The 23889-nt window shown below is 44.2% G+C and overlaps 1 protein-coding gene across 2 annotated transcripts in view; it reads right to left on the bottom strand.

Annotated features, from left to right (window-relative positions):
• RTN1 (reticulon 1) overlaps positions 1–23889 on the bottom strand; it is a 193808-nt gene that overhangs the window by 3717 nt on the left and 166202 nt on the right. The window contains exons 1-3 of one of the 2 annotated variants that reach the window (XM_038407081.2): positions 20235–20661; positions 2294–2501; positions 870–1008 (exon numbers count right to left, since the gene is read on the bottom strand). In XM_038407081.2, the coding sequence (XP_038263009.1) occupies positions 870–1008; positions 2294–2501; positions 20235–20295 (408 nt within the window). In that variant the 5' untranslated portion in view covers positions 20296–20661. Of the gene's footprint in view, positions 1–869; positions 1009–2293; positions 2502–20234; positions 20662–23889 lie in introns of those variants that run through there. The other variant, XM_038407080.2, reaches the window with a different exon arrangement.

Here is a 23889-nt window from a genome sequence, read left to right as displayed (position 1 = left end):
TACCATCCCCCCTGCAGTTCTCCTCCTCATTCTCCTCATTGCGTTTTGGTGCAATGATCCTGATCCTGCAATGAGCTCAGCATAGGCAGACCCCTGCACCTGTGTGGAGCCTCACTGAAGAGAGGGGTCTTCCTGCACATGGTATATTGCACAATTGACGCTTTAGATTGTAAGCCTCTTGAGGCAGGAACTGTGGGTAAAATTTTCAAAAGAGCTTAAGTCCAAATGACTTGCTTCTTGACAGTCTCCTCTTTGTTCTGAGGGGCGTGGGGGCACCTAACACGCTTTTGGGTACTCCTAAAACAACAGATAATAAATAACCATTATGGCTGAGCAGTAACAGGGACATTCTTCTGCAGCAGGAAATGACATAGCTAAGGGATGGGATGGGTTGGTGGGCAAGGAAGGGGGAGAGAATCACATCCCAGTGTCTCGTAGAGTTCTAGCGAGTGTATGGGCAACCGCGCTGCTAGCCAAGTCCCGAATACCTTGCAGGAGGAGTGTAGTATGGTGGAAAACAAAGTGCTCTGTGGGCCAGCTCCTTAGAGGGAGTAACTCAAAGAAGCTCCATTGACTTCAGTGGAGCTATGCCATTTTACATCAGCTGAGGATCTGGCCCAAAATCTTTAATAATTCTTATGTCATGGATCACTCAATTCCAATACGTAATGTTAAATCACTAATGTATAGAAAGTTATTAGTTAAAAAAAAAAAGAGAGAGAGAACAAGAGCAGAACCTTTATACTGTCCAGTAACACACATCTAGGTTTTATCAAGGCACTATCATTATGGAAACTAAGAAAAGCAGTGTTCTGCTCTGTAAAATCTCTCCTCTCCAATGGGATTCAAAATGGTTAAGCAAATCTTACTTTTAAGGAATCCACCAGGTCCTGGACAAGGAAGAGTCTCCTCAGCTCTCTGACTGTACTGTTCACGTACAACTGGAGACAGTCTGTGTATTTCTGAATCTGGTCCTGTGAGAGAGACATTTCCATCTCCAGGTAGGCTCTGCCAGAAACACAGATCCAGTTACAAAACACTGGCAAGTTGCAGTTCGTTTACTCTTGTGCTGTTCTCCCCCTGCTGTTCCCTACTACCCTGTAGCTCATTTTCTCTGCAGCTGTAGCAGCCACTGCACTATCAATACCACCATTACCCCCCTGCACTGATATTTCACCCTTGGACAACTACGGGCCTCATTGCCTCATCCAATAGTAAAACCTGTGAGAGGAGGCCAGGGGAAGAAACTTGACAAGGCTCCTCCTGTGGCTCTTCCCACCATATTTTGCCATTGGGCACACGAGTTATTCCCCCCACGGGATGGGCCATGGAGCCAGCCTCTCAGACACTGTAGATTCCAGGAGAATGGCAGAAGACCAGAGACCAGAGCCATCTGTTCACAGGTCTCCTGCCTCTGCATCAGTTCTGGAACACCAGTATCTCTTACTCCCTTCCCTGACAGCACAGCTCCAAATTCAAGGGCAGCTTGCCAGCATTACGATGGTCCATGTGGAAAAGGTACTACAACACCAGGCCATACAAACTTTCTCTCTGAAACTCAGTGGGGAGCCAGGGGAGAATGATTTGTGTCCCCTGGGACCCACCCTGGCCCACCCCATCCAACACTGTGCTGCCCTGCTCTCACCCAGTCCTCACCCCTTTTCCATTCCCCATGGAGGGCTCTCTTTAGGATCCTTTGGAAACTGGGGATTCTTTTCCCTCATTTCCACATGAGAGAAAGAAAATCTATCTCAGGCTTCTGTCATCTCCTCCAACTGACAATCTCTTGAGACTCTCACCTTGCTGGGGTGAAGCTACGACTTTCCCTCTGAAAACAAAAGTATTAACGTTTAACACTTATCTTGTGTTATCCATGTCCAAGTTGCTTTACAGAAAGCTCATTAATCTAGGCATTTCGTAAAAAACAAGTGTAGGACAGTATTCTTGCTGCTATGGGGGGAAAGCATATTATAGCTGGAACACCAGGGACAGCGATAGCTTTTACTATAGTTGGTCCTTTTTTCTAGTTGCTTCTAACTTCCTAAATCTTTCAGCTTTCAGGCTAAAATTTTCAAGGTCTGAGGGGTGAATTTTTTTTTTTTTTTAAATTTGAGCAAATACAGTTCATGGACTTTTAAGACCCCGAACAGTGGAAAATAACATTTTCCCCCATTGTGAAAAAGAAACCCACTATGTCTATGGTTTAAGTGTTTACGGCAGATACAGAACTCTGTCATTAACAATGAATAATGCAGGATATACCCCCCTTTGGCAATGATTGCAAAGCACTCACTTGAATGGATGGCCTTCATCAGTCTTCTGCACAGCCTGTAAAACTGACTTGTAGATTCTGAAGCTAATGGTGGCTGAGAGAGAAGCTAGTGCCAGGTAGGCAATAACACTGACCACACTGAACTGGGTCAGAGAGAAGAGCAGTAGCAGGATGCTTCCGAACACTATCCCTGTCTGCTTGATGTCACGCCAGTACAACAGGTCAATAGCTGGGAAGAGAAGATATAAATCAGTCAATCTCCAGCATGGCAATGATTTCAAAGCAAGCTACTGTTGCAGATTCAGGTGACCAAGCACTTTTACAGAAAAACAAAGATTATATCTACACTTTGCATAATGACAGGTTTCAGAGTAGCAGCCGTGTTAGTCTGTATTCGCAAAAAGAAAAGGAGTACTTGTGGCACCTTAGAGACTAACAAATTTATTTGAGCATAAGCTTTCGTGAGCTACAGCTCACTTCATCGGATGCATCCGATGAAGTGAGCTGTAGCTCACGAAAGCTTATGCTCAAATAAATTTGTTAGTCTCTAAGGTGCCACAAGTACTCCGCTGTAGCTCACGAAAGCTTATGCTCAAATAAATTTGTTAGTCTCTAAGGTGCCACAAGTACTCCTTTTCTTTTTATATCTACACTGCAAGCTAGGGTGTGATGCCCAGTTTGCATATACATACGTTAGCTCGATGAAGCTACTAGAGTATAAATAGTGTAGCTGTGATAACATGGGCAGCGGCAGCATGGGTTAGCCATGCCAAAGACATATCCACCTGAACCCCTTCAGTAGATACTTAGCATTGTTAAGCCATGTGACTGATGCTTTTGCTATCACAGTTATGTGAGTATGTGCATGCAAGCTAGGAATCACTCCCTTACCTCATAGTGTAGACTTAGCCAAAGGGACAAATGACTATATAGATACAGATACTCTGTGTGTGTGTGTGTGTAAAAAACTCTGTTGACATCAGTGGAGTTATTCCAGAGACACAAAATTGCAAACAAGATCAAAACCTGGCCTAATATCTCTATATTGCAGTGTCAGTATAGCTTAGTGGGTAGCATTTTGGCCCTTAAACCAGAACGTCATATGTCCGAGTCTCAAAACAGCCTCATTACTTACTCCACCATGACTCTTCCATGGAGGGCTATGGGTTATTAGTAGGGCTACTCCAAAATTTCCCATCAAAACTTTTTTTGAAGGAAGACTGAGTTTTTGACTCAATGAAAATTTTTCCAAAAAGTGTCTTCTTTCCTTGAAAACTAGATTTTTCATTAGAAATCCCAAATATTTTTCAGTTTTTGGTATATCAACAAAAAAATAAAAAATTAATGAGAACAGTTTTTCCCCCCCATTTTCATTGATGCTTTCAGCAGAGAAAAAACAACAACCCTTATTTTCTGACCAGTTTTATTTGTTACATTGTTAGGGAACTAATGAGACATTTAAGGAAAGGTCCAATTTAGTCTGGTGACCATTCAGCTGGAAGTTAAAAACCCCATGAGACTTCTTAAGAGACTTAGCCAACCTTCTCTAGCTATACAATTTATATGTTTTAATTTGAGCATGGCAAACACTGCAAAACATTTTCTGTAAATACATCTTCACCTTTTAAAGTTCACTTTGCCCGGCTTGGACCCATTTTGTGTCCATGTACCACAAACATTGTAGCAAAATGATTTTACCAACAGGAGTATTCACCAAAAAAATCAAAATTTAAGCAAACATTGTTGACTATTCCTGTAAAATTCATGATTCCAAATATTTATATCCGAAATCTGCTTTTAACAGTGGCCTTCATCCAATCAGGGAACAGAACCATGCCATGTGACGTAATGTCCAATCAAAAACAGCTCTAAATACAAACATTGACTATTCATGATGAACTGCTTGAATATGGTACAGATCAAGTGATATTTATATGTTATATGTTTATACGTTAGCTGTGGAATAATTCTGAATAAAGAACAAATTTAGCTCTTCAGATCAGGTCAAAGAGCTCTGTGTAGCTTGAAAGTTTGTCTCTTTCACAAACAGAAGTTGGTCCAAATTCTTCCCGGAAGGCACAGACGAATGATCTGGGATGGTCAGTATAGTAGGGATTCATAGGGGTTAGGAGAAGGAATCTTCCTCTCCAAACTATGGAGCAGCAGCAGCCAAATCTCCCTATAGCCCCGAGGCAGTGACTCATGGACATGTGTAGTGGTGGATCTGCTGGTCCCGGTCCCACTGATGCCCCAAACTCCTTCTGCATGGCAGAAGGCTGGGAGGACCCACAGAACTGTGCTGCATGGGTTCCCCAAATCTTATCCCTCCTACGTGCAGTGGAACAATGCTGGGTCAGTCTGCACGGCCTCTGAGCCTGTGGGATGCAGCAGGATTTGTCGTAAGGACCAGATCCTCAAAAGGTACTTAGGCTCCTACCTTACACCAATTTCAGTGGAAGTTAGCAGCCTAAATATCTTTGAGGATCTGGCTGTAAGTGAATAAACCAGGACAGAGACTACACTGACAGTCAGGACAGATGGTGTCACTCAGTCTTATGCCCCTGACACCTGGTCATGGAGTGAGCAAAGTCCCTGACTGCTCCTTGGACAGGCACGGGGAAGAGAGAGGATGAGATGGTCTAATATAGGTACTTTTGGGGGCACAGGACACAAAGCGCTGAGCTCATCAACATGAGCCCTTTGAGGCAGGTTTCCGTTTTGCCCAAGCCTGGCTCCCATTTGCAGAGATGCAGAGTTAGATTGTGACTGATACACAGGGAACTCGAGGAGGGATTGTGCTGCATGTTCCAGTGGCATCCAGATAGAATGCACCTACTGTGATGCTGCCTGTTCCAGGACAAATGGATGTCCTGGTTTTCCCATGGATATGCCTCCTATTCTTGGCATGATCTTGGAACCACTACATCCTCGGAGGCGATGGGGCATACCTGCGTGGTTATGGCTGCTTTGCATCACCAGAGCAGTGCAAAGCAGCCATAGCAGGACCAACAATCTGGCCCCAGATATTTAGTCTGTACCTCTTCTACAAAGAGCAAAAGATCTCACGTATGTGGCAGCCAGTAACATGGGGGTTGAGACATGGGTGTTCCTCTAGACAACAAAACCGACCACAAGTGTCAAACACAAGAGAAGTCTGAGGCTGTGAAAACAACGGTAGCCAGAATCCTTGGACTCGGTTCACAGCTGCCCCTGCCCCTTGTTTAGTCATTTACCCCACCACAAAGGAGGTGTAAATCATTACTGCCTCAAATAGAAGCCTTTACACTCCCCTGGGTGTAAATGATACACAAGGGGTAGTGCAATGGCTAATCAGCCCCCTTGTCGCCAGATGAACAAACAATGGCTGCATCCTCTCTTTAAGTGCCCTTGTTATTCTTAAGTGTAGTCAAGGTGAAATTCAAAGGGGAAGGATACCAGCCCAGTGTGCACACACACTATTTCGTGGCTCCAAATGTAATATCAATTGAGTGCACAATATGCTGTACTCGGTCTGCTGGCCCAGTGGGTTTTCTATCATACAAACATAAAAACAGCCACACTGGGTAAGACCAAAGGTCCATCTAGCCCAGTATCCTGCCTTCCAACAGTGGCCAATGCCAGGTGCCCCAGAGAGAATGAACAGAACAGGTCATCATCAAGTGATCCATCCCCTGTTGCCCATTCCCAGCTTCTGGCAAACAGAGACTCGGGACACCATCTTTGAAGTCTTAAGTTCAAATCTTACATTGAGTCACCACTGAAATGGCATTTCACAGCCTCACCCTAGTCCCTTTTTGTCCACAATGTAGAACCCCCAGAAAAGCTGTCACAATTAGCAGCCTCTGTTCTAGAAAGCCTCAGTCAATACTAACACAGCCAGTTTTCTGGGCCAGGATTCAGGCACATGCAGAGCTGTGAAGACAAACTGGTGTAGGACCTATTGTACCAGCGCTATACCTGATCTAAGACTATGTCTACACTACAGCTTATGTTGGCAGAACTTATGTTGCTCATGGGTGTGAATAAACTCCTTTATATAGCAATATATATGAGCAATATAAGTTACACTGACCTAAGCACCAATGTGGACAGCTCTGTGTCGGCAGGAGAGCTTCTCCCACCGACATAGCTTCTGCCACTTGTGGAGGTGATTTTATTATGCTGATGGGAGAGCGCTGACCTGTTGTCTAAGAGTGTCTTCACCAGACCCGCTGCAGCGCTATACCTGTAGACATTCCCTAAGAAAGTGTTTAGGTTTCTGTCTTTCATGAGCACAAAATTCACTTAAAAATTAGAGAGGGATGATTCATAATATGAATTAACACCAACAAATGAATTAGATCCCCAGTCATATTTCTAGGGAGGAAGTGACCTGCAGAAAGAGAATGAATGACTTTACTCCAGTCCACATAACCTGTCTTAAATAAATTGCCATGCTGTGAGCAATGAGTTTACTGAATGATTCTTATGAGCATTCGATTACCCAGACCCAATTACAGTCGCAGGATTCTGAAAAGTCCATATTGAATATACAGGAGGTGGGATGCTCCTGGCATGCTAGACCACTGATATGCGATTTGCATGTAATTTGATAGCAGAGCCACATGCACAGCTCAACTTGATAGATCTTAAAGAGACGAAGTGACAAGCTATAGAGCACCTCACCTTTGAGGATGATATTTTCAAAGGAGAGTAAGAGAATAGGCACGAAAATTGCATTCCATTTCAATGGGATTCGGAGCCCTAACTCCCTCTTGCTTCTTTGAAAACCCCAGCCTAAAATTATAACCTCAGCTGTTAACATGCAAAAGCTGTTTAGCAGTAGCTCCTCATGATTGGTTTTTAATTTACTGTAACAAGGGTGACATTACTTTCACGCCAGTATCTTTGTATTAATTCCAGTAGAATCCACTGTAGGCCTTATTTACTTGTAGAAGTATAAAGCACTCTATGATTTATCAAAACAACCTCAAGTTCAGCACCATTTCTCTCTCCTCATTAAAGGCCAGATGCTGCACCTCTGAATTTAAGGGGAGTTTTACCACTGACTTTAATGGAAGCAGGATCGGGCTCTCAGGCTATGACAAATCAGTGTTGTCACTTTCTTTGAAGAGTTTTCAATGGAGAAACGCATTTACTAACTGTCTACTTTTAGAGTCCAGTTTGTTCATTATTCTGAGTTAGAAATGAATGCAGGAGAGCTCTGCAAAGCATAACTCAAATAACACAAACCTTAGGTTTGAAAGAAGAAACTTTCAAACTCTCAGCCATCATTTTAAATATAACTTCATCTCATTAAGCTAATCTGAATTCTCCATTCTCTGCCATGCAGTCGCACTAGCAATCCAACTAGATGAACTTAGTAGCAACAGTTCCAGATAGGTACAGGTAGGAATTAGATGTATTGTTTGCAGTGTAAGTTAGACCTAAGTTCTTAAAAATAAATAATGTCAGTAGCCTGTGACTTTTATCCCATTGAGGAAATTTCCTAGGTACAGGGCCTGAAACTTCTCCTGGCAGACGTCATTGCTTCTTTTGGAAAATGTTTTTTGTTATTGGGCATCTAGCATCCCAAAAGTTGGAAGACACACCATATACAGCACTGATGCACTAGATAGTGTTTACTTAGACAGGGACCAAAGACAGGGACAAAGGGCCTGAGAGCGCTGCTGTGAGCTATATTACTATGCACATTCATCAAGGGTTGTGATGACCTCATGGTAACCATGAGAACAGAGCTTTAATGGTTTGTGTGGTCACCAAAACACTCATATTGCTATATCCCCAGTTTGCCTGTGTTATCTTTTATATTTGAAGGACATCCCAAAATTGCATCTGGAGGATATATGATTTTAGTCAAATTATGTCTAAAATGTCCCCATGCCTTCAAACTCGTGCACGTTTCTTCTTTGTAAAATATTGTTTTAAGAGAAAAAGACAGGAGTTGGGAAGACAGAAAATGAACATTTTTGACTGATAGGATTCCCGTGTATAAATACATTAGAGGCAATTCTGCACTGACGGGATGAGTTATTTTGAATCCACAAGGCATCTCCCTGCTCAAGTCTGAAAAATCACACACATTTTTTTCCCCAGTTCTTCCTCTACAAAACAAATGTCCAAGCAATCGTCCAAGCAATTGTAACCCATGCGCTTTATGTTGCAGTGTTTGACTTTGTTCGTCCAGAGGGAGGGGACAAGAATCTTCTTCGCTGTATACTTAATGTCTGATGAGAACAGGGCAGGGTGTGGCAGTTACTGGATGTACTCTGTAGCTGTTAAGTTTTTGTTGTGGGCAGCCTACCCGGCAGGTCATACCCTAGCCAGTCTCTGAGAGCAGAGTGCAATCAGAGTGCAAGGGGAGGTAAGGTTATAAATACAGGAGTTAAAGACAACCCTGTGGACTCAGTGGCTGATTGACACAGAACCAAGAAATGAGCCTGCTGTGGTCCCCATGCCTGTGGATATAGGTCAGTGCTATTCCAACTTTCTTTACTAGGGAAGCGTCCACTAAGATACCAGTTGGTGTTTTATGGCGTTAAGCTGAGGTACAGGAAGAAGGGGAGCGTATCATTATACAGAATATTGCATGAGCATTCCCACACCTGTCCCGGTTACACAGTAAACATGTGGGAGGGCAGCATTTTCTCTGGAATTTTAATAAACCTGTGACCTGCAAGCATAAGGAATGGCCCACAATAGAGGAAGACCATGTACAAACCTATGCACAGCTCAGCATACAGATGGCATCACAAGACACTTTCCCTTACATGTGAACACCATAACCAGAGGACCCGTACCGTATGCATGTGGGGCAGCGGGGCTTATGGCTTACCATTCCCTGGGTAGCATTTTTGTGGATGAGAAATTAAGAAAAGAATTTTGATGCACATATACAAACACTAATTAATGGTCCAGTGGCAGTAGTGACACTGGAAAGCTAGGGAAATTGAATGCAACAATGAAGGTCTTGTTAATTAACAGCCTTTATTGGACAACTGTGACTTATTACTAGGACAAAGCCTGAGCCACAGAGCAGCAGAGATCACTCACATGGTGGGAAATTTCAGCTCAGTGAGTTTCACTGGGCTCATTATAGACCAAGGTCCAGGTGTGAACTGTCAAAGTTTTGCAGTCTTTGGATCCAGGTTTTTGGTTTGACTCCATCTCTACTTCTTACCAAATGAATGTTTAACCCCCTGAAAAATGGATGCCTTGGGTCTATCATGATTAGAAACAGTCAGTCAGTGTCAGACAAACCTAGATGTAACAATAGTATTTAAAATCCCTTCTATGCTCCAGTAAAACATACACTAATTTAAAACTTCAGAAAATTATTTACATTGTTTAACTATATATATATATTTTACAGGGTCAGATTCTGACCTCAGAGAAATGGAATGACAGCCTGGCCCTAATGATGTCATTAGGAGTTTTGCCATTGACTTCAATGGGGCCAGGATTTTAACCCTGGGGCACAGAGGGCACTGTTACAGATCCACTTGCATGTTTGTGCATGTTGGCAAAATAGAGGATTCTCCACGTGATGAAGGGTGATTAAAATCTGGCCAATAGTATCCAGCTATTTATGCATTGATTAGCAGAGGGTTCTCCCAGTATCAAAGCATATCCAAAGGCTACCTGCTCAGTGTTTTCTCTCATCACTTTGTTAAGACATCTTTCTATGCCAATATATCATTTCCCCACCTCTGCCTCCCCCCCACCCCGGGTCATCTGTATTTAAATGAAATACAGAGGGATGCAACTTCTGGAGAATGGCTGGCAAGTCTCAGCTTCAGAAGACTGCTACCATGAACTACAGAGCCGACAGAGTGTCTTTGCTATTTTTATAAGGGTTCCCCCCCCCCCCCCCATTCTCGTTGGACCCCTCTGGATCCCATCTTTTTCTCTCGGGTTACAGCCCATCATCCTTGAGGCCCATATCACAGAGACCACCCTTCTCCCTGAGGGCAAGATGCCCCTGAGAATCCACCTATGCCAGCTCTCAATAAACCAGAGAGGTCACCCTTCTTGTTCTCCCAACCCTTGGGACAAGAGACCAGGAGTGGGAGTTGACCCTGGGTTTGTAGCCTGGCAATACTGTGCATTATCCCTATCCAAAAGGCCTCCCATCCCTTTCAGAGCAATGGCTTTCAGGGCCTAGGTTATTCTGCAATCTTAGTCACTTGGTGTTATGAGAAGACAGACAGACAGACATTCCTAGACCTCAATGGATGACAAAGAGGAGTTTCCTGCCTTCTAGATAACTCAGCATGCATGACCTACAGCATACTGACAGGAGACACAAGAGAACAGGCATGCAATTAATGAATGCCAGATCTTGTAACTCCCTACTCCCCTGAGTATTCCTTAATCCCAAAAATGGTCCCTCTGCTGTCAATGGGATTATTCGGGAAAACTAGGATTACTTATGTGATTAAATGTGACAGGATTGGCCCCATACATGGTAATACTAGGTGGTTGACAATAATTAAGAAACCAGTCTTGCCACTGCTCCTCATGCGACATTCTCGTTGACATCAATGGAATTTCTTCACACAAGGAAGGCTGCAGGATTAGGAATGACAACCAATGTTAAAAAAATAAAACAAAAACCTATCTGTAGACAAGAGGGCCCCCCCCCCCGTGCCTTATTTGCTAATAAAACAACAATACTGCCTGCCCCTTGCAGATTTGTGTACAGGATTTTATTAATAGGAACCTGCCTGATCTGCAATGGAAATGAAGGAAAACAGGCAGAATTCCTGATTGCATGAGGTGTGGCAATGTTAATTTTAAGAAGAGATGGACATGAACCAGGACCACAGATCCAGCCCCCCTCTTCATCCCTATCAAACTTTCAGAAGCTTAGATATGGACCCTCTACCAGATCTCAAATGTCAGGGCTCAGGCCCATCTTTAATTGTAAGGAAAAATCAACATCAGATTGGTACAGCATCCCATACAACTAGAAAGGGCCCAACTTTGCTCTCACTGAAGTCAAAGTTAACCCCACCCGCCGGACTTCAACGGACCAGCTCCCAGTGACTTCAGCCCTTGCATGCACAGCTAGCTAAGGTCCCCAGCATAGCCAGAATTACTCCTCCATAGACCATTTTCAAGGAGGTGTATTTTAAAACGGTGTCAAGTATCAGGGGGCAGCTGTGTTAGTCTGTATCCACAGAAACAACAAGAAGTCCGGTGGCACTTAAAGATTAACAGATTTATTTGAGCAAAGCTTGTGTGGGTAAAAACCCACTTCTTCAGAAAGCTTATGCTCAAATAAATCTGTTAGTCTTTAAGGTGACACCGGTCTCCTTGTTGTTTTTGTATTTTAAAAGGCATTCTCATTCTGACAATGAAGAAAGTTGAAGTTGTTTAAATTGATTTATTTTCAGACAGGACATAAAATGAGCAGGAGCCAGCAAATGCCAGGCCGTTAAAATCTCACTGGGGGTGGGGGGGGGGGGGAGAATCTCAGTGGTTTAGATAAGCATGGTGGCCTTGTTAAAACTGGAAGCAATAAAACATCAAAGTAGTACACATCTTCCCGGGTCTGTCCTCTAAACATGGGCTCTTAATCCTGCGGTCCCATTGGGATCGATGGGAATTTTGCTTGAGTAAGGCCTGAAGGATTGAGTCTAGAGCTTGGCATTTTGGGACTCAGAAAAAGTAGATGTTAGTGGTGAAGCCTCATTTTGAGTACAGGAGGTGCTGAAGGACATCTGGAGCGTTACGATTGTCCTTGTTTTTAGTGGCTTTCATCACAGCAGTCAACTTTCTTAGTTTTAGTTTCAATTTCTTAATCAAAGAATTTGATCATTCAGAAGGAAATGAGAAGATTCTAAAGGAAGTTTACAAAAAAACCCAACAACCCTGTGCTCCTGGAGTACAGGTGTTCTATGATTGGTTTCACTCCAGAACATAAATAGGCCTCCGCTCTTTGGAGGTTGCCTCATGTCAACGAGAATCCACAAGCAACTCAGATACACTACACTTCTGCTGCAGAGGAGAGTTTTCTGAAGATAGTTTGAAGCTGGGTCTCTTTGGTGAGACTTAATCTGCAGGTATCCTCTTTCCTCTCCACTCAGGACCATTGCCTGTTCTTTGTCCTATCTCCTGGATCTTAGCTCAGGAAGTTGATCTTAGTCTTAGCTAAGAAAATCACCACTGCTGTGTATCTTGAAAAGGTTCTGCACACCCACAAAATGTGAAACAGTAATTAGACCTACTCTACACACAAATATGTGCCTCGCTTGCTTTTCTAAAAGCCAGACTGAGATCTTGGGCGATGCTCAGAGATTGCATCTCCTGCACTCTGGTCCCTTGCCTGATGTTCTTCTGCTTGGCGAGTGCTTGGTTCTGAATGACATGTGAATGCCACAAAAGATATAGAAGTTCAGTTAAGCATCAAAGGGACGAGTTCCAGCCTCAGATGTGCATATGCAGTTTATTAGGAAACCTGGGGGAGTTGCACATGCACACCAGTGGGCAGAATTTGGTCCTGAGAATTTAGCTGCTTATTATCCAAAAACTCACCTGAATGTTTGTCTTGAAATCAGTTTGCAAATCTCATGAGAAGAGACTTTTAAACAAGAAAGATTAACAATAATTTATACTTTCCCAGTAGATTAGTGCTTTTCATCCATGGTGCTCAAAGTTACTTACAAACACTAATTCCACCAACACTCCTACAAGGTGGGTTCTATTGTTGCCATTTTAAAGCTGGGCAAACTGAGGGTCAGAGAATGCAAGTGATTCAGCCAAGATCCTCAATGGAACCAGAGGCAACTATATGAATGCAACCCAGGAATCCTGACTCCCAGTCCAGAGCTCTAACCACTGGACTCTACTGCCTCTGTTTCCAGCACTCCATGGTAACGGTCAGGGTCAGGTCAGAAATACCATCAGAAAAGCCTCTCTCATGGCATTTCATTGTTAATGCTTCTGGTCCTGTCTGAAATCAAGAGCAGACAAAGGCAACATTTGAGAAAGGAAAGAAAGAAGGTTAGATGAGCTTTTCCAAACTTCATGGTCAGGGTTTGGTCTGGTCAAAGGTGTGAACTATGTAAATTAGTTTGCTCACCCCTTATTCTGAGGCCCATTCTCCTGCGCTCCCTTGCGCACCCAGAGCTCTCCCCTGAAAGGTTTGTGCAGGCTTGTCCCATTGTTCTTGATGAAATTAACATCTTAGGGCTCAGTTGTGCCCGACAGGCACAGCCCTGCCTTGCGAGAGGAGTGGCGAGGCACCACCTCAGGGAGGGACTGTGTGGTCCCTCTTAAAACTCCGGCACACAGCACCCCCAAGGGAATGGGGAAACCCCACCCCCTTCTAGAGCTGCCAGGGGCATAGTGGGAGTGCCCCTGCTGAACTATCCCTTAGGATGGTGCAACGAGCTCCCTCCTCCCTATTTCGCTAGCTCTACTAGCTAGTGATGCACAGAGGTTGGTGTGGCTAGCAAGAAAGGGCTATCATGCCTGGGCCCTGCTGAGGCAAGGGGGCACAAAGTGGGGCAGTCGCTTTGTGTCCTCCCCCCACTGCAAACATGTGCAGGGGAGTCTAGGCACAGTCTGGCCTTTAACCTTGGAAGGTCTGCTCATGTGAGCCTTTCCTGTTCCCAAATAAAGCTGTCCACACCTAAGCGTGGGCTGCTAAACCTGACCAGCCTAGCAAGCCCCGAAGTGCTGCTCCACCCCCTCCAGTACAGTGCTGCTGAAGAGTTGTCTGTGCAAGTCTAGCATGGGGCTACTTTGATAACGCAAGCCATAAGGAGGGCAGAGCATGGCTGCTTATATGAGCTTATGCCTAGTCACTAGACCTGGTTGAGATTTTTTTCACTGAAAAGGGGTTTTTGATGATAAAAAATGACTTTTTGAGTGATATGTTCGAAATGTCTCGATATTTCGTTAAAATGAAAAGCTGGTTTTGATTAGAATCAAAGTGAAAGTGGTTTGTTTTTTTCCCCCCCTCTCTTTCCCCTTTTTTCCCTCCCCCCTATTCTCCAATGGGGGGGGGGGAAGGAAGAGAAACAGAGGGGGAGAAAGACCCCAAATTTTCACTTTGCTTAAAAGCAAATGGAAAATGTGCACTTAATTTTGTTTCAATAAGAAAATTAAAAATTTCAGCACACATTTTTGAAAGAAAATGAACTTTTTCCTTGAAAACATGCATGGAAGAGGTTTCAGATTTTGACTGGCCCCATTATTCAGATTGCCATACAAAGGCAGCTTACAGGAACACCACAGTGAAGAGGAGAGAAAAAGCTCCTAGGCTATCAGGACAGACAGGATGAGAGCTCCCAGAGTATTGCACCAGACTTGGTCCAGGGATGGGGTTGTCAGTGTAACTCTTCAGTGTGCCAATGAGATGGACTTTGTGAATGGGTGACAGGGCACATATCAAGTTGAAGGGGGAAACAAATCAAGGAGAGGTAATAATAGTGACTGTTGCAGGCGATGACTCACCAGTGCGGCGCCTCCTATCGGTCCTCCTGGGAATTAGCCCTTCCAGCCAGGAACACCCTCTGCAGGCCGATGTCTCACCTGCCGCTGGGCCCCGTGTCCCTCCCGGACCCCGCTGCCCTTCTAGATTAGGGTTCTGCCCCCTGGCAGTACCCCCTCAGTCTGGGTCGCCCCTGCTATTGGAACCCCCAATCCCTATCTTGCCTCAGTGGCTACTGCCAGTCATTGTCTAGCCCCCACTCTGTGGGGCAGACTGCAGTCTATGAACTACTCATCGGCAAAGGGGGATTGGACCAACTGCCTCTGCTTATCTCTGGGCATCCCCTCTGCAGGCCCAGTACCTTTTTATAGGCCTTTAATTAGGCCTGCAGCCTGGGTTTTTGCTAGGCTGGAGTTCCCCAACTCCCTTTGCCCTTCCCCAGCACTGCTCCACCCTAGGTACCCTCCTCAGCTTCCCAGCAGCCAAGTCCGTCCGTCCGTCCCTCCCTCTCTCGAGAGACTCTTTCCTTCTGGCCCACCGCCCTCTTATAAGGGCCAGCTGGGCCTTGATTGCACTGGCTACAGCTGTGGCTGCTTTCCCAATAAGCCCATCTTTTCCCAGGGCTGTTTTAAGCCCTTCAGGGCTGGAGCGGGGTAACCACCCCACTACAGTGGCCATATTGCGGGCTTCTGCCCGCTCACATCCCAGAACCCAATAGGTACAGTAGCCATATTTTTAATAAGACCTGGATTATCAAATAGCTAAAACCCTTTTTCTGAATTTGCATCTGCTCCCAATAGAAGTCTGTAGTGAACCTGGGTATAATTTTCAAATGGGACCCTAAAATAATACCTTCACAAAGTTTGCTCATATAACAACATTTATGCACACAAATCAAGTCACTGCATCTAGTCACCCAAATTGCAGGTGAAATGTTACAGGCAGGGTTGAAAGTTTGGCCCTTAATCTGTTTGCGTGTTAATGGAGTAATAGGGTTTGTTTATTTCAATCTACTCAAAACTTCATAAACTTTATTTTGTGCTAACCTTTAAAAGACATCAGCCCAGGTTAGGGACTTAATACTGATTTTGGTAAATTTAGCCTTATAATCTCTGCAAAAAAACAAACAAACATGAACACCTGAAATTGGAAGACTGTTCTTCCCTTAAACTACAACTTGACCACATTTGTTCAGTCTTTACAGGAAACCCTCTGAAAGAGAAAAAGGGGCTAGATTCTTAGTGGGTCAGAGTCATTGTAGCTCCATAGAACTCTTGGCATCTAAGTCAATACACATCAGCTGACAACCTGGCTCCAAGTATCTGTATCTATCAAGATTCAGTACAAGATATACAATGGATCCTTAGGGACAGATCCTTAGCTGGTGTAAACTAGCCTAGCTCATTTGGAGCCACACCAGGTTGCACCAGATGAGGATCTAATCTATAACGGCTGTTGAAACAATCCACCTCTGAAAATGTGGAAAGCATCGGCAGTAACAATAGGCCGAAATTACTATTTTATGACAAGGTGGCTAATTAGAATGGTTTCAATGCTGCTAACAAGATTACACTTTAAATGCACACTTGAATATTATTACCATCGAACATTGCTATCAGTACTGAAAACAGAGAACATAGCCATGGAGAAATGCTTGGTCTAGCTTTTCAGAACCATTTTAAAGCCAGCTCCTTCTTTAATTGAAAAAGTAAGATAATACTCAGAAAACAGGCGCCAGTACAAGCCCTGTTCATAACATTGAAGTCCATCTTACTTAGCTTCATTGGAACAAAGACACCTGCAGTCCTTATTCACTCTTGGCATTCAGGTGCTACAGAGATGAATGCTACAGTTAGTATTTAGTGGCATTTCTATAAAGACTCCACAGGTTCTTTACTTGCAATCTTTCACATTTGTTTTTTTAATTGAGACTTGTAGGTCAACAGACAAGCAGACAGAAACTTGTCACTCATGGATATCTAAGAAGTGGATTGTGGAAGGGGAAATGAAAGCAGAGGTGACTGCCTGGCTAGTTATTGCAAATAACTAGCTGTGCAATGCAAGGCATTTGGAGGTCTTTTCTAATATAACTGGTACATACCATAAGTATTGATTAAAGGGTATCCTAGAGCAGTGGCTCTCAACCAGAAATATGTGTACCTCTGGGGATATGCAGAGGTCTTTCAGGGGGCACATCGACTCATCTAGATATTTGCGTAGTTTTACAACAGGCTACATAAAAAGCACTAGCAAAATCAGGACAAACTAAAATTTCATACAGACAATGCCTTGTTTATAAGGTCTATATACTCTACAATGAAAAGTAAGTACAATATTTGTATTCCAATTGATTTATTTTATAATTACATGGTAAAAATGAGAAAGTAAGCAATTTTTCCATAATAAGTGTGCTGTGACATTTTTGGATTTGTATGTCTGATTTTGTAAGTAAGTAGTTTTTAAGTGAGGTGAAACTTGGGGGTACACAAGACAAATCAGACTCCTGAAAGGGGTACAGTAGTCTGGAGAGGTTGAGCACCACTGTACTAGAGCATCATGACACATCTTCATAGAAGGTCAGGATGCCTGGTCTAGCAGCCCATACATCTGAAGCGGTAGATGCTGCCATCTTATGTTTTTAAGCCACTCTCAGAAACACAGCTTCCAACAATCATACGTCTGGAATGACTTCAGAGCACTGCACAACGTGACTGCCTGGCATCGTGACATCATTGCTGAAGTACTACCTTCTGCAGTCAGCTCTTCTGACTGTTAGTGTCTGGAGGCCCGCAGTGGCTGGCATACACAGTGGTATATGTACCTCTGCACCATCATACATATTGGATAGCTCAACCCCAGTCTACTTCAGACACATCACCTTCTAACTGTGAAAGATGCAAACAAAACAACTGTCTGCTGTAATTCACCTTACTCTCAAATGATAATATTTTAAATGGGACATATGTCTAGCAGGGTAGAATGACTTTTTCTCCCTTAGGATTGTATCATCATCTGTGATTGATACAATCATGTCATACTTCCAGTATAGAGGGATAAAAATACACTGCAATATATTTGCATATTACATACCAACATTGAATGTATTTTCATTACCACAAAAAATTTTTACAAAAAGCATGTTAAGATGAGCAAAACCAAAGCAATAACTATTTTATCTGCTGCTCTTCAGAATAACCACCACCTAGCTTTTCACTACCCTACCCCAAAATAGTATGGATATATTACATTGCCTAGTCCTTAATTTTAGTTAATTGCACACCTGGCTTTCTAGTAAATTAAAAGTTGTGCTAACCACCACTCAAATTTTCCATAACGTCAATCAAAATTCATTGTATTATTTGCAATGGCTTTTATCTTTGTCAGTTATGTACATAGACAGCCCTATGAAAGGAAAAAAGTTACCTGACATGAAGCACTAATTAATGAAGATGGAAAATTTGAACAACTTCATTTTTCCAGAAAATAGATATTTGGCGGTGAGGTGTGTGTGTTGGGGGGTGTCAAAAGTCTACTGTTGACCATATAACCCCCCACCAATGTTTGTTCTTCTTGTGTCTATTTTTGAGGGGGTTACAGTTCTGCAGTCATGTGAATTTGGGTTTGATCAGTAGAATGTTACAGACACAGGCAATATCCTATTGTTATTTTAGTATCTTCCCTCCTTTCATCACAAAAGTCCCCACCCCCTATTCCCCATGCATAAAAAGTTACATCAAGGGAAAGGAAAAGATAAGTAAAGGATAGTAATCATTTATTCCAACTAGCTTCTTTCTCACCAACATGGGTCACATTGTGTCATTCAATTTTAAAGCCAAACTGCCTATTGATTTCAAAGGGGAGACTGCAAAAAGACAGATGGCACAATAATACTATTAATTATTTGTTAAGCAAAGATAGCATACCCTGTGCCCCTCTATTTTGTAATTTATGTATATATTTTTGTTGTTTTTGGTAAAGATAGACAAAAAAAATCCAATCTGGCTTTAAGTCAAGATGAGTTTGACAACTTGACTCAGCAATTTTCTCTTTTCCACAAGAATAGGCAGCATTTTAATATCTAGCCTTGTTTTAAAGTAACTCATGGAATTTAGTATACAGAATTCATGTTAAAAAGAAAAGGAGTACTTGTGGCACTATAAATAAACCTTGGTGGTGAAGATAGTTCTTTATTAACACAATGGAAGCTGTGATCTGCCAGGGGCTTATATTAGCAGGTGCATCTGTTTACTTTGTAGCTGCCTGACTTTAGGATAAATCCCTCAGAATGTAGTGAAGATTATGTGCAGAACCAAGGTTTAAAATATATCAGAAACAGCAATTGGATGGATCCAATTAACCTCCCTGCTCCCCAAACACATTCAGAAGGCTTTCCAGATCACATTACAATTACCAGGGTTTATATTCTTTTGAGGAGGAGAAATTACATCTGAAAAGAAGCACGGGCCCTTTAAGCAGATGCTGCTACAGTGTAATTCACTCTTAGGGATCCACCAGAGATGATTAATAATATATACAATATGTTCAAAGTAAGAAAAAAATGTACCTTGCTGTCATAAAGATTATTATAGAATTAATAAAACAAAGCCTGCCACACACATACATAAGATGACAAGACTGGATCCATCTTTCCATCTATTTTTCTGTAATCTGCTCCCCAAGCAGTGTCACATAGACAGTCTTAACAAAACAAAGGATAGATGCTCGCTATTAAGTGTGAAGCTGAATAAAAATGGCTGAAAAGCTGTCAGGCGAGCTGGAAGGTAGCCAGCCACACCCAATGCTAACATGGACCGTCTCAAAAATAAATTTGTTATAACAGAACGTAGCCTCTATTGTTCTTGTCAGTTACACAACAGATGATCAAAACAGCGCAATATTTTACAGCAGTTGGTTTAGGGGTGTGCTAGAAAAAATAATCATGGAATAATTTTAAAGGCTACCATACAGCAAACTGACAAATGTGTGGCAATGCCACAGTATTATTATTACAGTTATTGCTGGGGCTACATTTTCTTTGTGTTGACAGTGGACACAGATCTCAAAATGGGTGTGTCCCATCCAAAAGGATGCACTGAAGCTCCAAAACAGGACTGTCTGTAAACCTCAGGAGCCTAAACAGACACAAATTCACAATTACTGCCCTCTTCTAAAAGCCCACAGCATATGAAATCATGCTGGGCACAGACGGACAATGATCCTCAAGGACGAGGAAAGAAGCTACATAATCAGGGAAGGGTGGCATTGATAGGAGCTGCAGCGTGAGAGGAAAACGTCCTGCATTATATGTTTAAGATGCAAAAGCTGGGGACTGGAGAAATAAAAGAAACTCAAAGCATATAATTAGAGTTGTTTTTTAAAATTACTTCAAAGAAAATCTTCTGGGGAAATAAAAAGCATGCAAAGGCCCACAGGTGAACAATGCAAAATGGATGGATGTTGCCTTTGCCTTCTCTCCCATGCAGTCTTTCTAGGCATGCAACACTAGAATAGATATAATACCCTGACATTTCCAGTTGCTCCACAGACAGTCCATCTTGGTAGAATCGGCACTGGCTTGCATCTTGAAGAGTTAGGAATTGTGGCTCCTTTCCTGGGTTCTCACTGAGGCATTCCAAAGCATGAATAGGTTAGTGGGTATCACGGCTGCTTCCTTGCACTGGCTACAGACTGATGCTGTAAGCAGAACAGGGAGAGGGGGGAGGGCATATTGTACGCGCTGCGGTCTTCACTGCAGCAAATCAGCACTGTGATGTGGTTGTCCTAGGGAGCAGGCTCCTTTGAAAAAGGGATGCAGTTGCCTATCAGATCAAAAGCGTTCGCTTGGAGGCTGAGCCCTGTTAAGCTATCGAAATGGTTAACTGAACCTGACAGCACGGCAACAAAAACAAATTGGGTGGGGTGGGGTGGGGCTCAGCTTCCTATGTATTTACTCCCCGTGACTATTAATGTTCCAGAAATTTCTGGAGAACATTAAGAAATCCACTGTTTTCTTCAGATGGATGGTGAGCCAAGTCCCCCCTCATTTACACCAGTCCATCTGCAGGAGTCCTGCTCCCGGTCACATTTGTGCAAGGCCAGAGAGGGCATAGCTGCAGCTCAGGGCAGAAGCCAGCTCCAGAAATGCAGCTCAGTCTCTCCATTTTTTTTAAATGGGCTGTGAACTGAGATTTGACCAAATAGTCCAGAGACGCAAGTTAACGACAGAGTAAATAAACCACCAAAATGTTTGCCGCTTTCCAAGCCTGGGTACAGGACAGAGCACAAATGAGCAGAGACTGGATTCCCTGTCACCATGCCCAAGCCCCCCGGTCTGTGCATCACACAAAAAAGCAAGTGAAGATAGTGTATGATAATGGGACCTTGGAGAGACGAGGTTAGAAGCCAGCAGCGACATGGGGCTATGTTCCTAGGGAGATACACTAGACAGTTCTTAAACAAACGCTGTATTAAAGGTGGCCCTACATGATGTACATGTGGTAGGAGCATCTTTAAATGTAAAGGGGGTCTGCTCTCAGCATAAGGCATGGAAGCCATGAATTCTTGAATTCTAATCCCAGCTTGGATACTGATTTCCCCTTAGCCAAGTCATTTACCTTCCTTGCCTCAGTTTCCCCAGCAGTAAAATGAAGGATAGTACTTCCCCATTTCCCTTGCAGAGACATGGCAAGGGTTAATCAATCTAGCATCCCAGAGATGAATAACACTGGCAATAAGCAGACCTAGTATTTACACAGTGTTTGGCCTTTTCAAAGCACAGTCCATATATTAATCAATCCTCAAAACATCCCCTAATAAGTATTATCGTCCCCATTTCACTGATGGGAAAACTGAGACATGGAAACCCACCATACATGTCACTGTCAGCACTGGGATTAGACTTTAGGTGTACCCAGCTCCCAGACTGCTATTTAATCTTCTAAACCAGAGGTCCCCAAACTGTGGGGTGCGCCTTCCTAGGAGGGCACAGAGGAACATTTGGAAGGCCATGGTGGGAGCCTGGGCCAGGCCACATAGTGGATGGGGAGGGAATGCCACCCAGCCCTGCTCTGTTCAGCTCTGCTCCGGCCCCAGACCCGCCCCGGCCCCAACAATAGCCCTAATCCCAGCTATGGCACCTGGTTCCAATCAAGTCCTCAGCTATGGCTTCCAGGGTGGCGGATAGGGTTGCCAACTTTCTAGTCGCACAAAACCAAACACCCTAGCCCTGCCCCTTCCCCGAGGCTCCACCCTCACTCACTACATTCCCCGTTCCTCGGTGGCTCACTCTCCCCCACCCTCACTCACTTTCCCTGGGCTGGGGCAGGGAGTTGGGGTGCAGGAGAGGGTGAGGGCTTCGGCTGGGAATGCAGGCTCTGGGGTGGGGCTGGGGATAAGGAATTTGGAGTGCAGGAGGGGGCTCCAGGCTGGGGACTGGGGCCAGAGGGATTTGGAGTGTAGGAGGGAGCTGCGGGTGAGGCAGGGTGTTGGAATGCAGGAGGGGGTGAGAGCTCTGGGGTGTGGCTGGGGATGAGGGGTTTGGGATGTCTGGGTTTGGGGGGGCTCAGGGTTGGGACAGGGAGTTGGGGCTCAGGGTTGAGGTTGGGGCTTACCTCAGGCAGCTCCCGGGTTGATGGTGCTGCGGCACTAAGGCAGGCTAATCCCTACCTATCCTGGCTGGCACCGCACTGCACCCCGGAAGCAGCCAGCTGGTCTGGGTCCTAGGCAGAGGCGCAGCAGGTGGCTCTGCACACTGCTCTTGCCTGCAGGCACCGCCCCCCCCCCCCCGCTCCCATTGGTCAGGAGCTGGCCAATGGGAGTGCGGAGCTGGTGTTCAGGGTGGGGGCATCATGTGGAGCCCCACAGCCCCCCTGCCTAGGACCCGGATCAGCTGGCTGTTTCCATGGTGCAGCACGGTGCCAGTCAGGACAGGTAGGGACTAGCCTGCCTTAGCACCGCAGACCAGACTTTTAACGGCTCGGTTGGCAGTGCTGACCGGAGCCGCCAGTGTCCCTTTTCAACCGGGTGTTCTGGACTGGAAAACTGGACACCTGGTCACCCTATGGTGGAAAGTGGACAGCAGTAAGGGGGAGCATGAGGGAAAAAGTTTGGGGACCACTTTTCTAGACCATGCCATCACATTAAGTATTGTTATTGATACATTCTAATTGTACATTAAACTCAGTCTCAGTGTAACAGGCACATAAATATCAAGTGCTAAATTCTCCAGTTTTCAGCCTGGATACATTTAATTCCCACTGAACCCAATGTATTGTAAAAAAATCCTTGTGTTGCATATATAGCTAGGTACATTGAGTACCCAGCCATAGGGAGCTGAGACTGGACTGCTTCAGAGAAACAGGCCTCTAGCGCTTAAGCTAACAGAGGTCCTCTAGAGCTGGCAGTAGCAGGTCACTCATCTTCCTCTTGGACAACTTCTCCCACAGTCAAAGCCAATATCTGGGGAGAATCTTAATATGTAACACATTGATCTTTATGCAGTAAAATCTGCTAGTCCTACTATAGCCAAAGACCTGATGACCTCATTGTTTAGGTTTTAAAATCATTTTCAAAGGCCAGAAAGGCAGACCTGATCCCTCTCATGCAGGAGTCATTGTAGAAATGAGAGGGATGAACTAATGGAGAAGATGATCAAAGGCAAGGGGGAAGTGAGGACTAAGGAATACATAAAATAAGGTCACATGGTTGCATTTCCCTCACGTTAGCCCCTGATTTACAGGAGTCTATGGCATGGTTAATAGAGGCGAGTGGGCCATTACTTTAGAGATCACTACCTGACTAATTTCTATCTATCCCTCTAATCCAAAATCTTGACTCCCCACAAGTAGTCAGTATAATGTCTCCAATTGCAGGATGATGCCCTTTGCAGCACAGTGCCGTGTACCACCGTGCTGTGGCATGGTTCTATTCTGATTCAGAGGAGAATGTAGCAGCAAGTGAATCATCAGTACCACTTCCTGGGATCGCCCGAGAGGTCTGTTCATTTAAACAGTGACCTAGCCCAACCTACATTGCTGACGAGATCTCGTGAGATCAGAGCTTGAGATGGTAATGCTTCAAGCCACTTAGGTACATGGACTCAGACTCATAGCATCATAGAAATGTAGGGTCAGCAGTGACTTTGAAAGGTCAGCAGTGACCTTGAGAGTCATCTAGT

The sequence above is a fragment of the Dermochelys coriacea genome, chromosome 6 (assembly GCF_009764565.3).
Source record: "Dermochelys coriacea isolate rDerCor1 chromosome 6, rDerCor1.pri.v4, whole genome shotgun sequence".
Lineage (NCBI taxonomy): Eukaryota > Metazoa > Chordata > Testudines > Dermochelyidae > Dermochelys > Dermochelys coriacea.
Note: the sequence above shows the minus strand (reverse complement) of the source record. Positions and strands in the feature narration are given on the sequence as shown.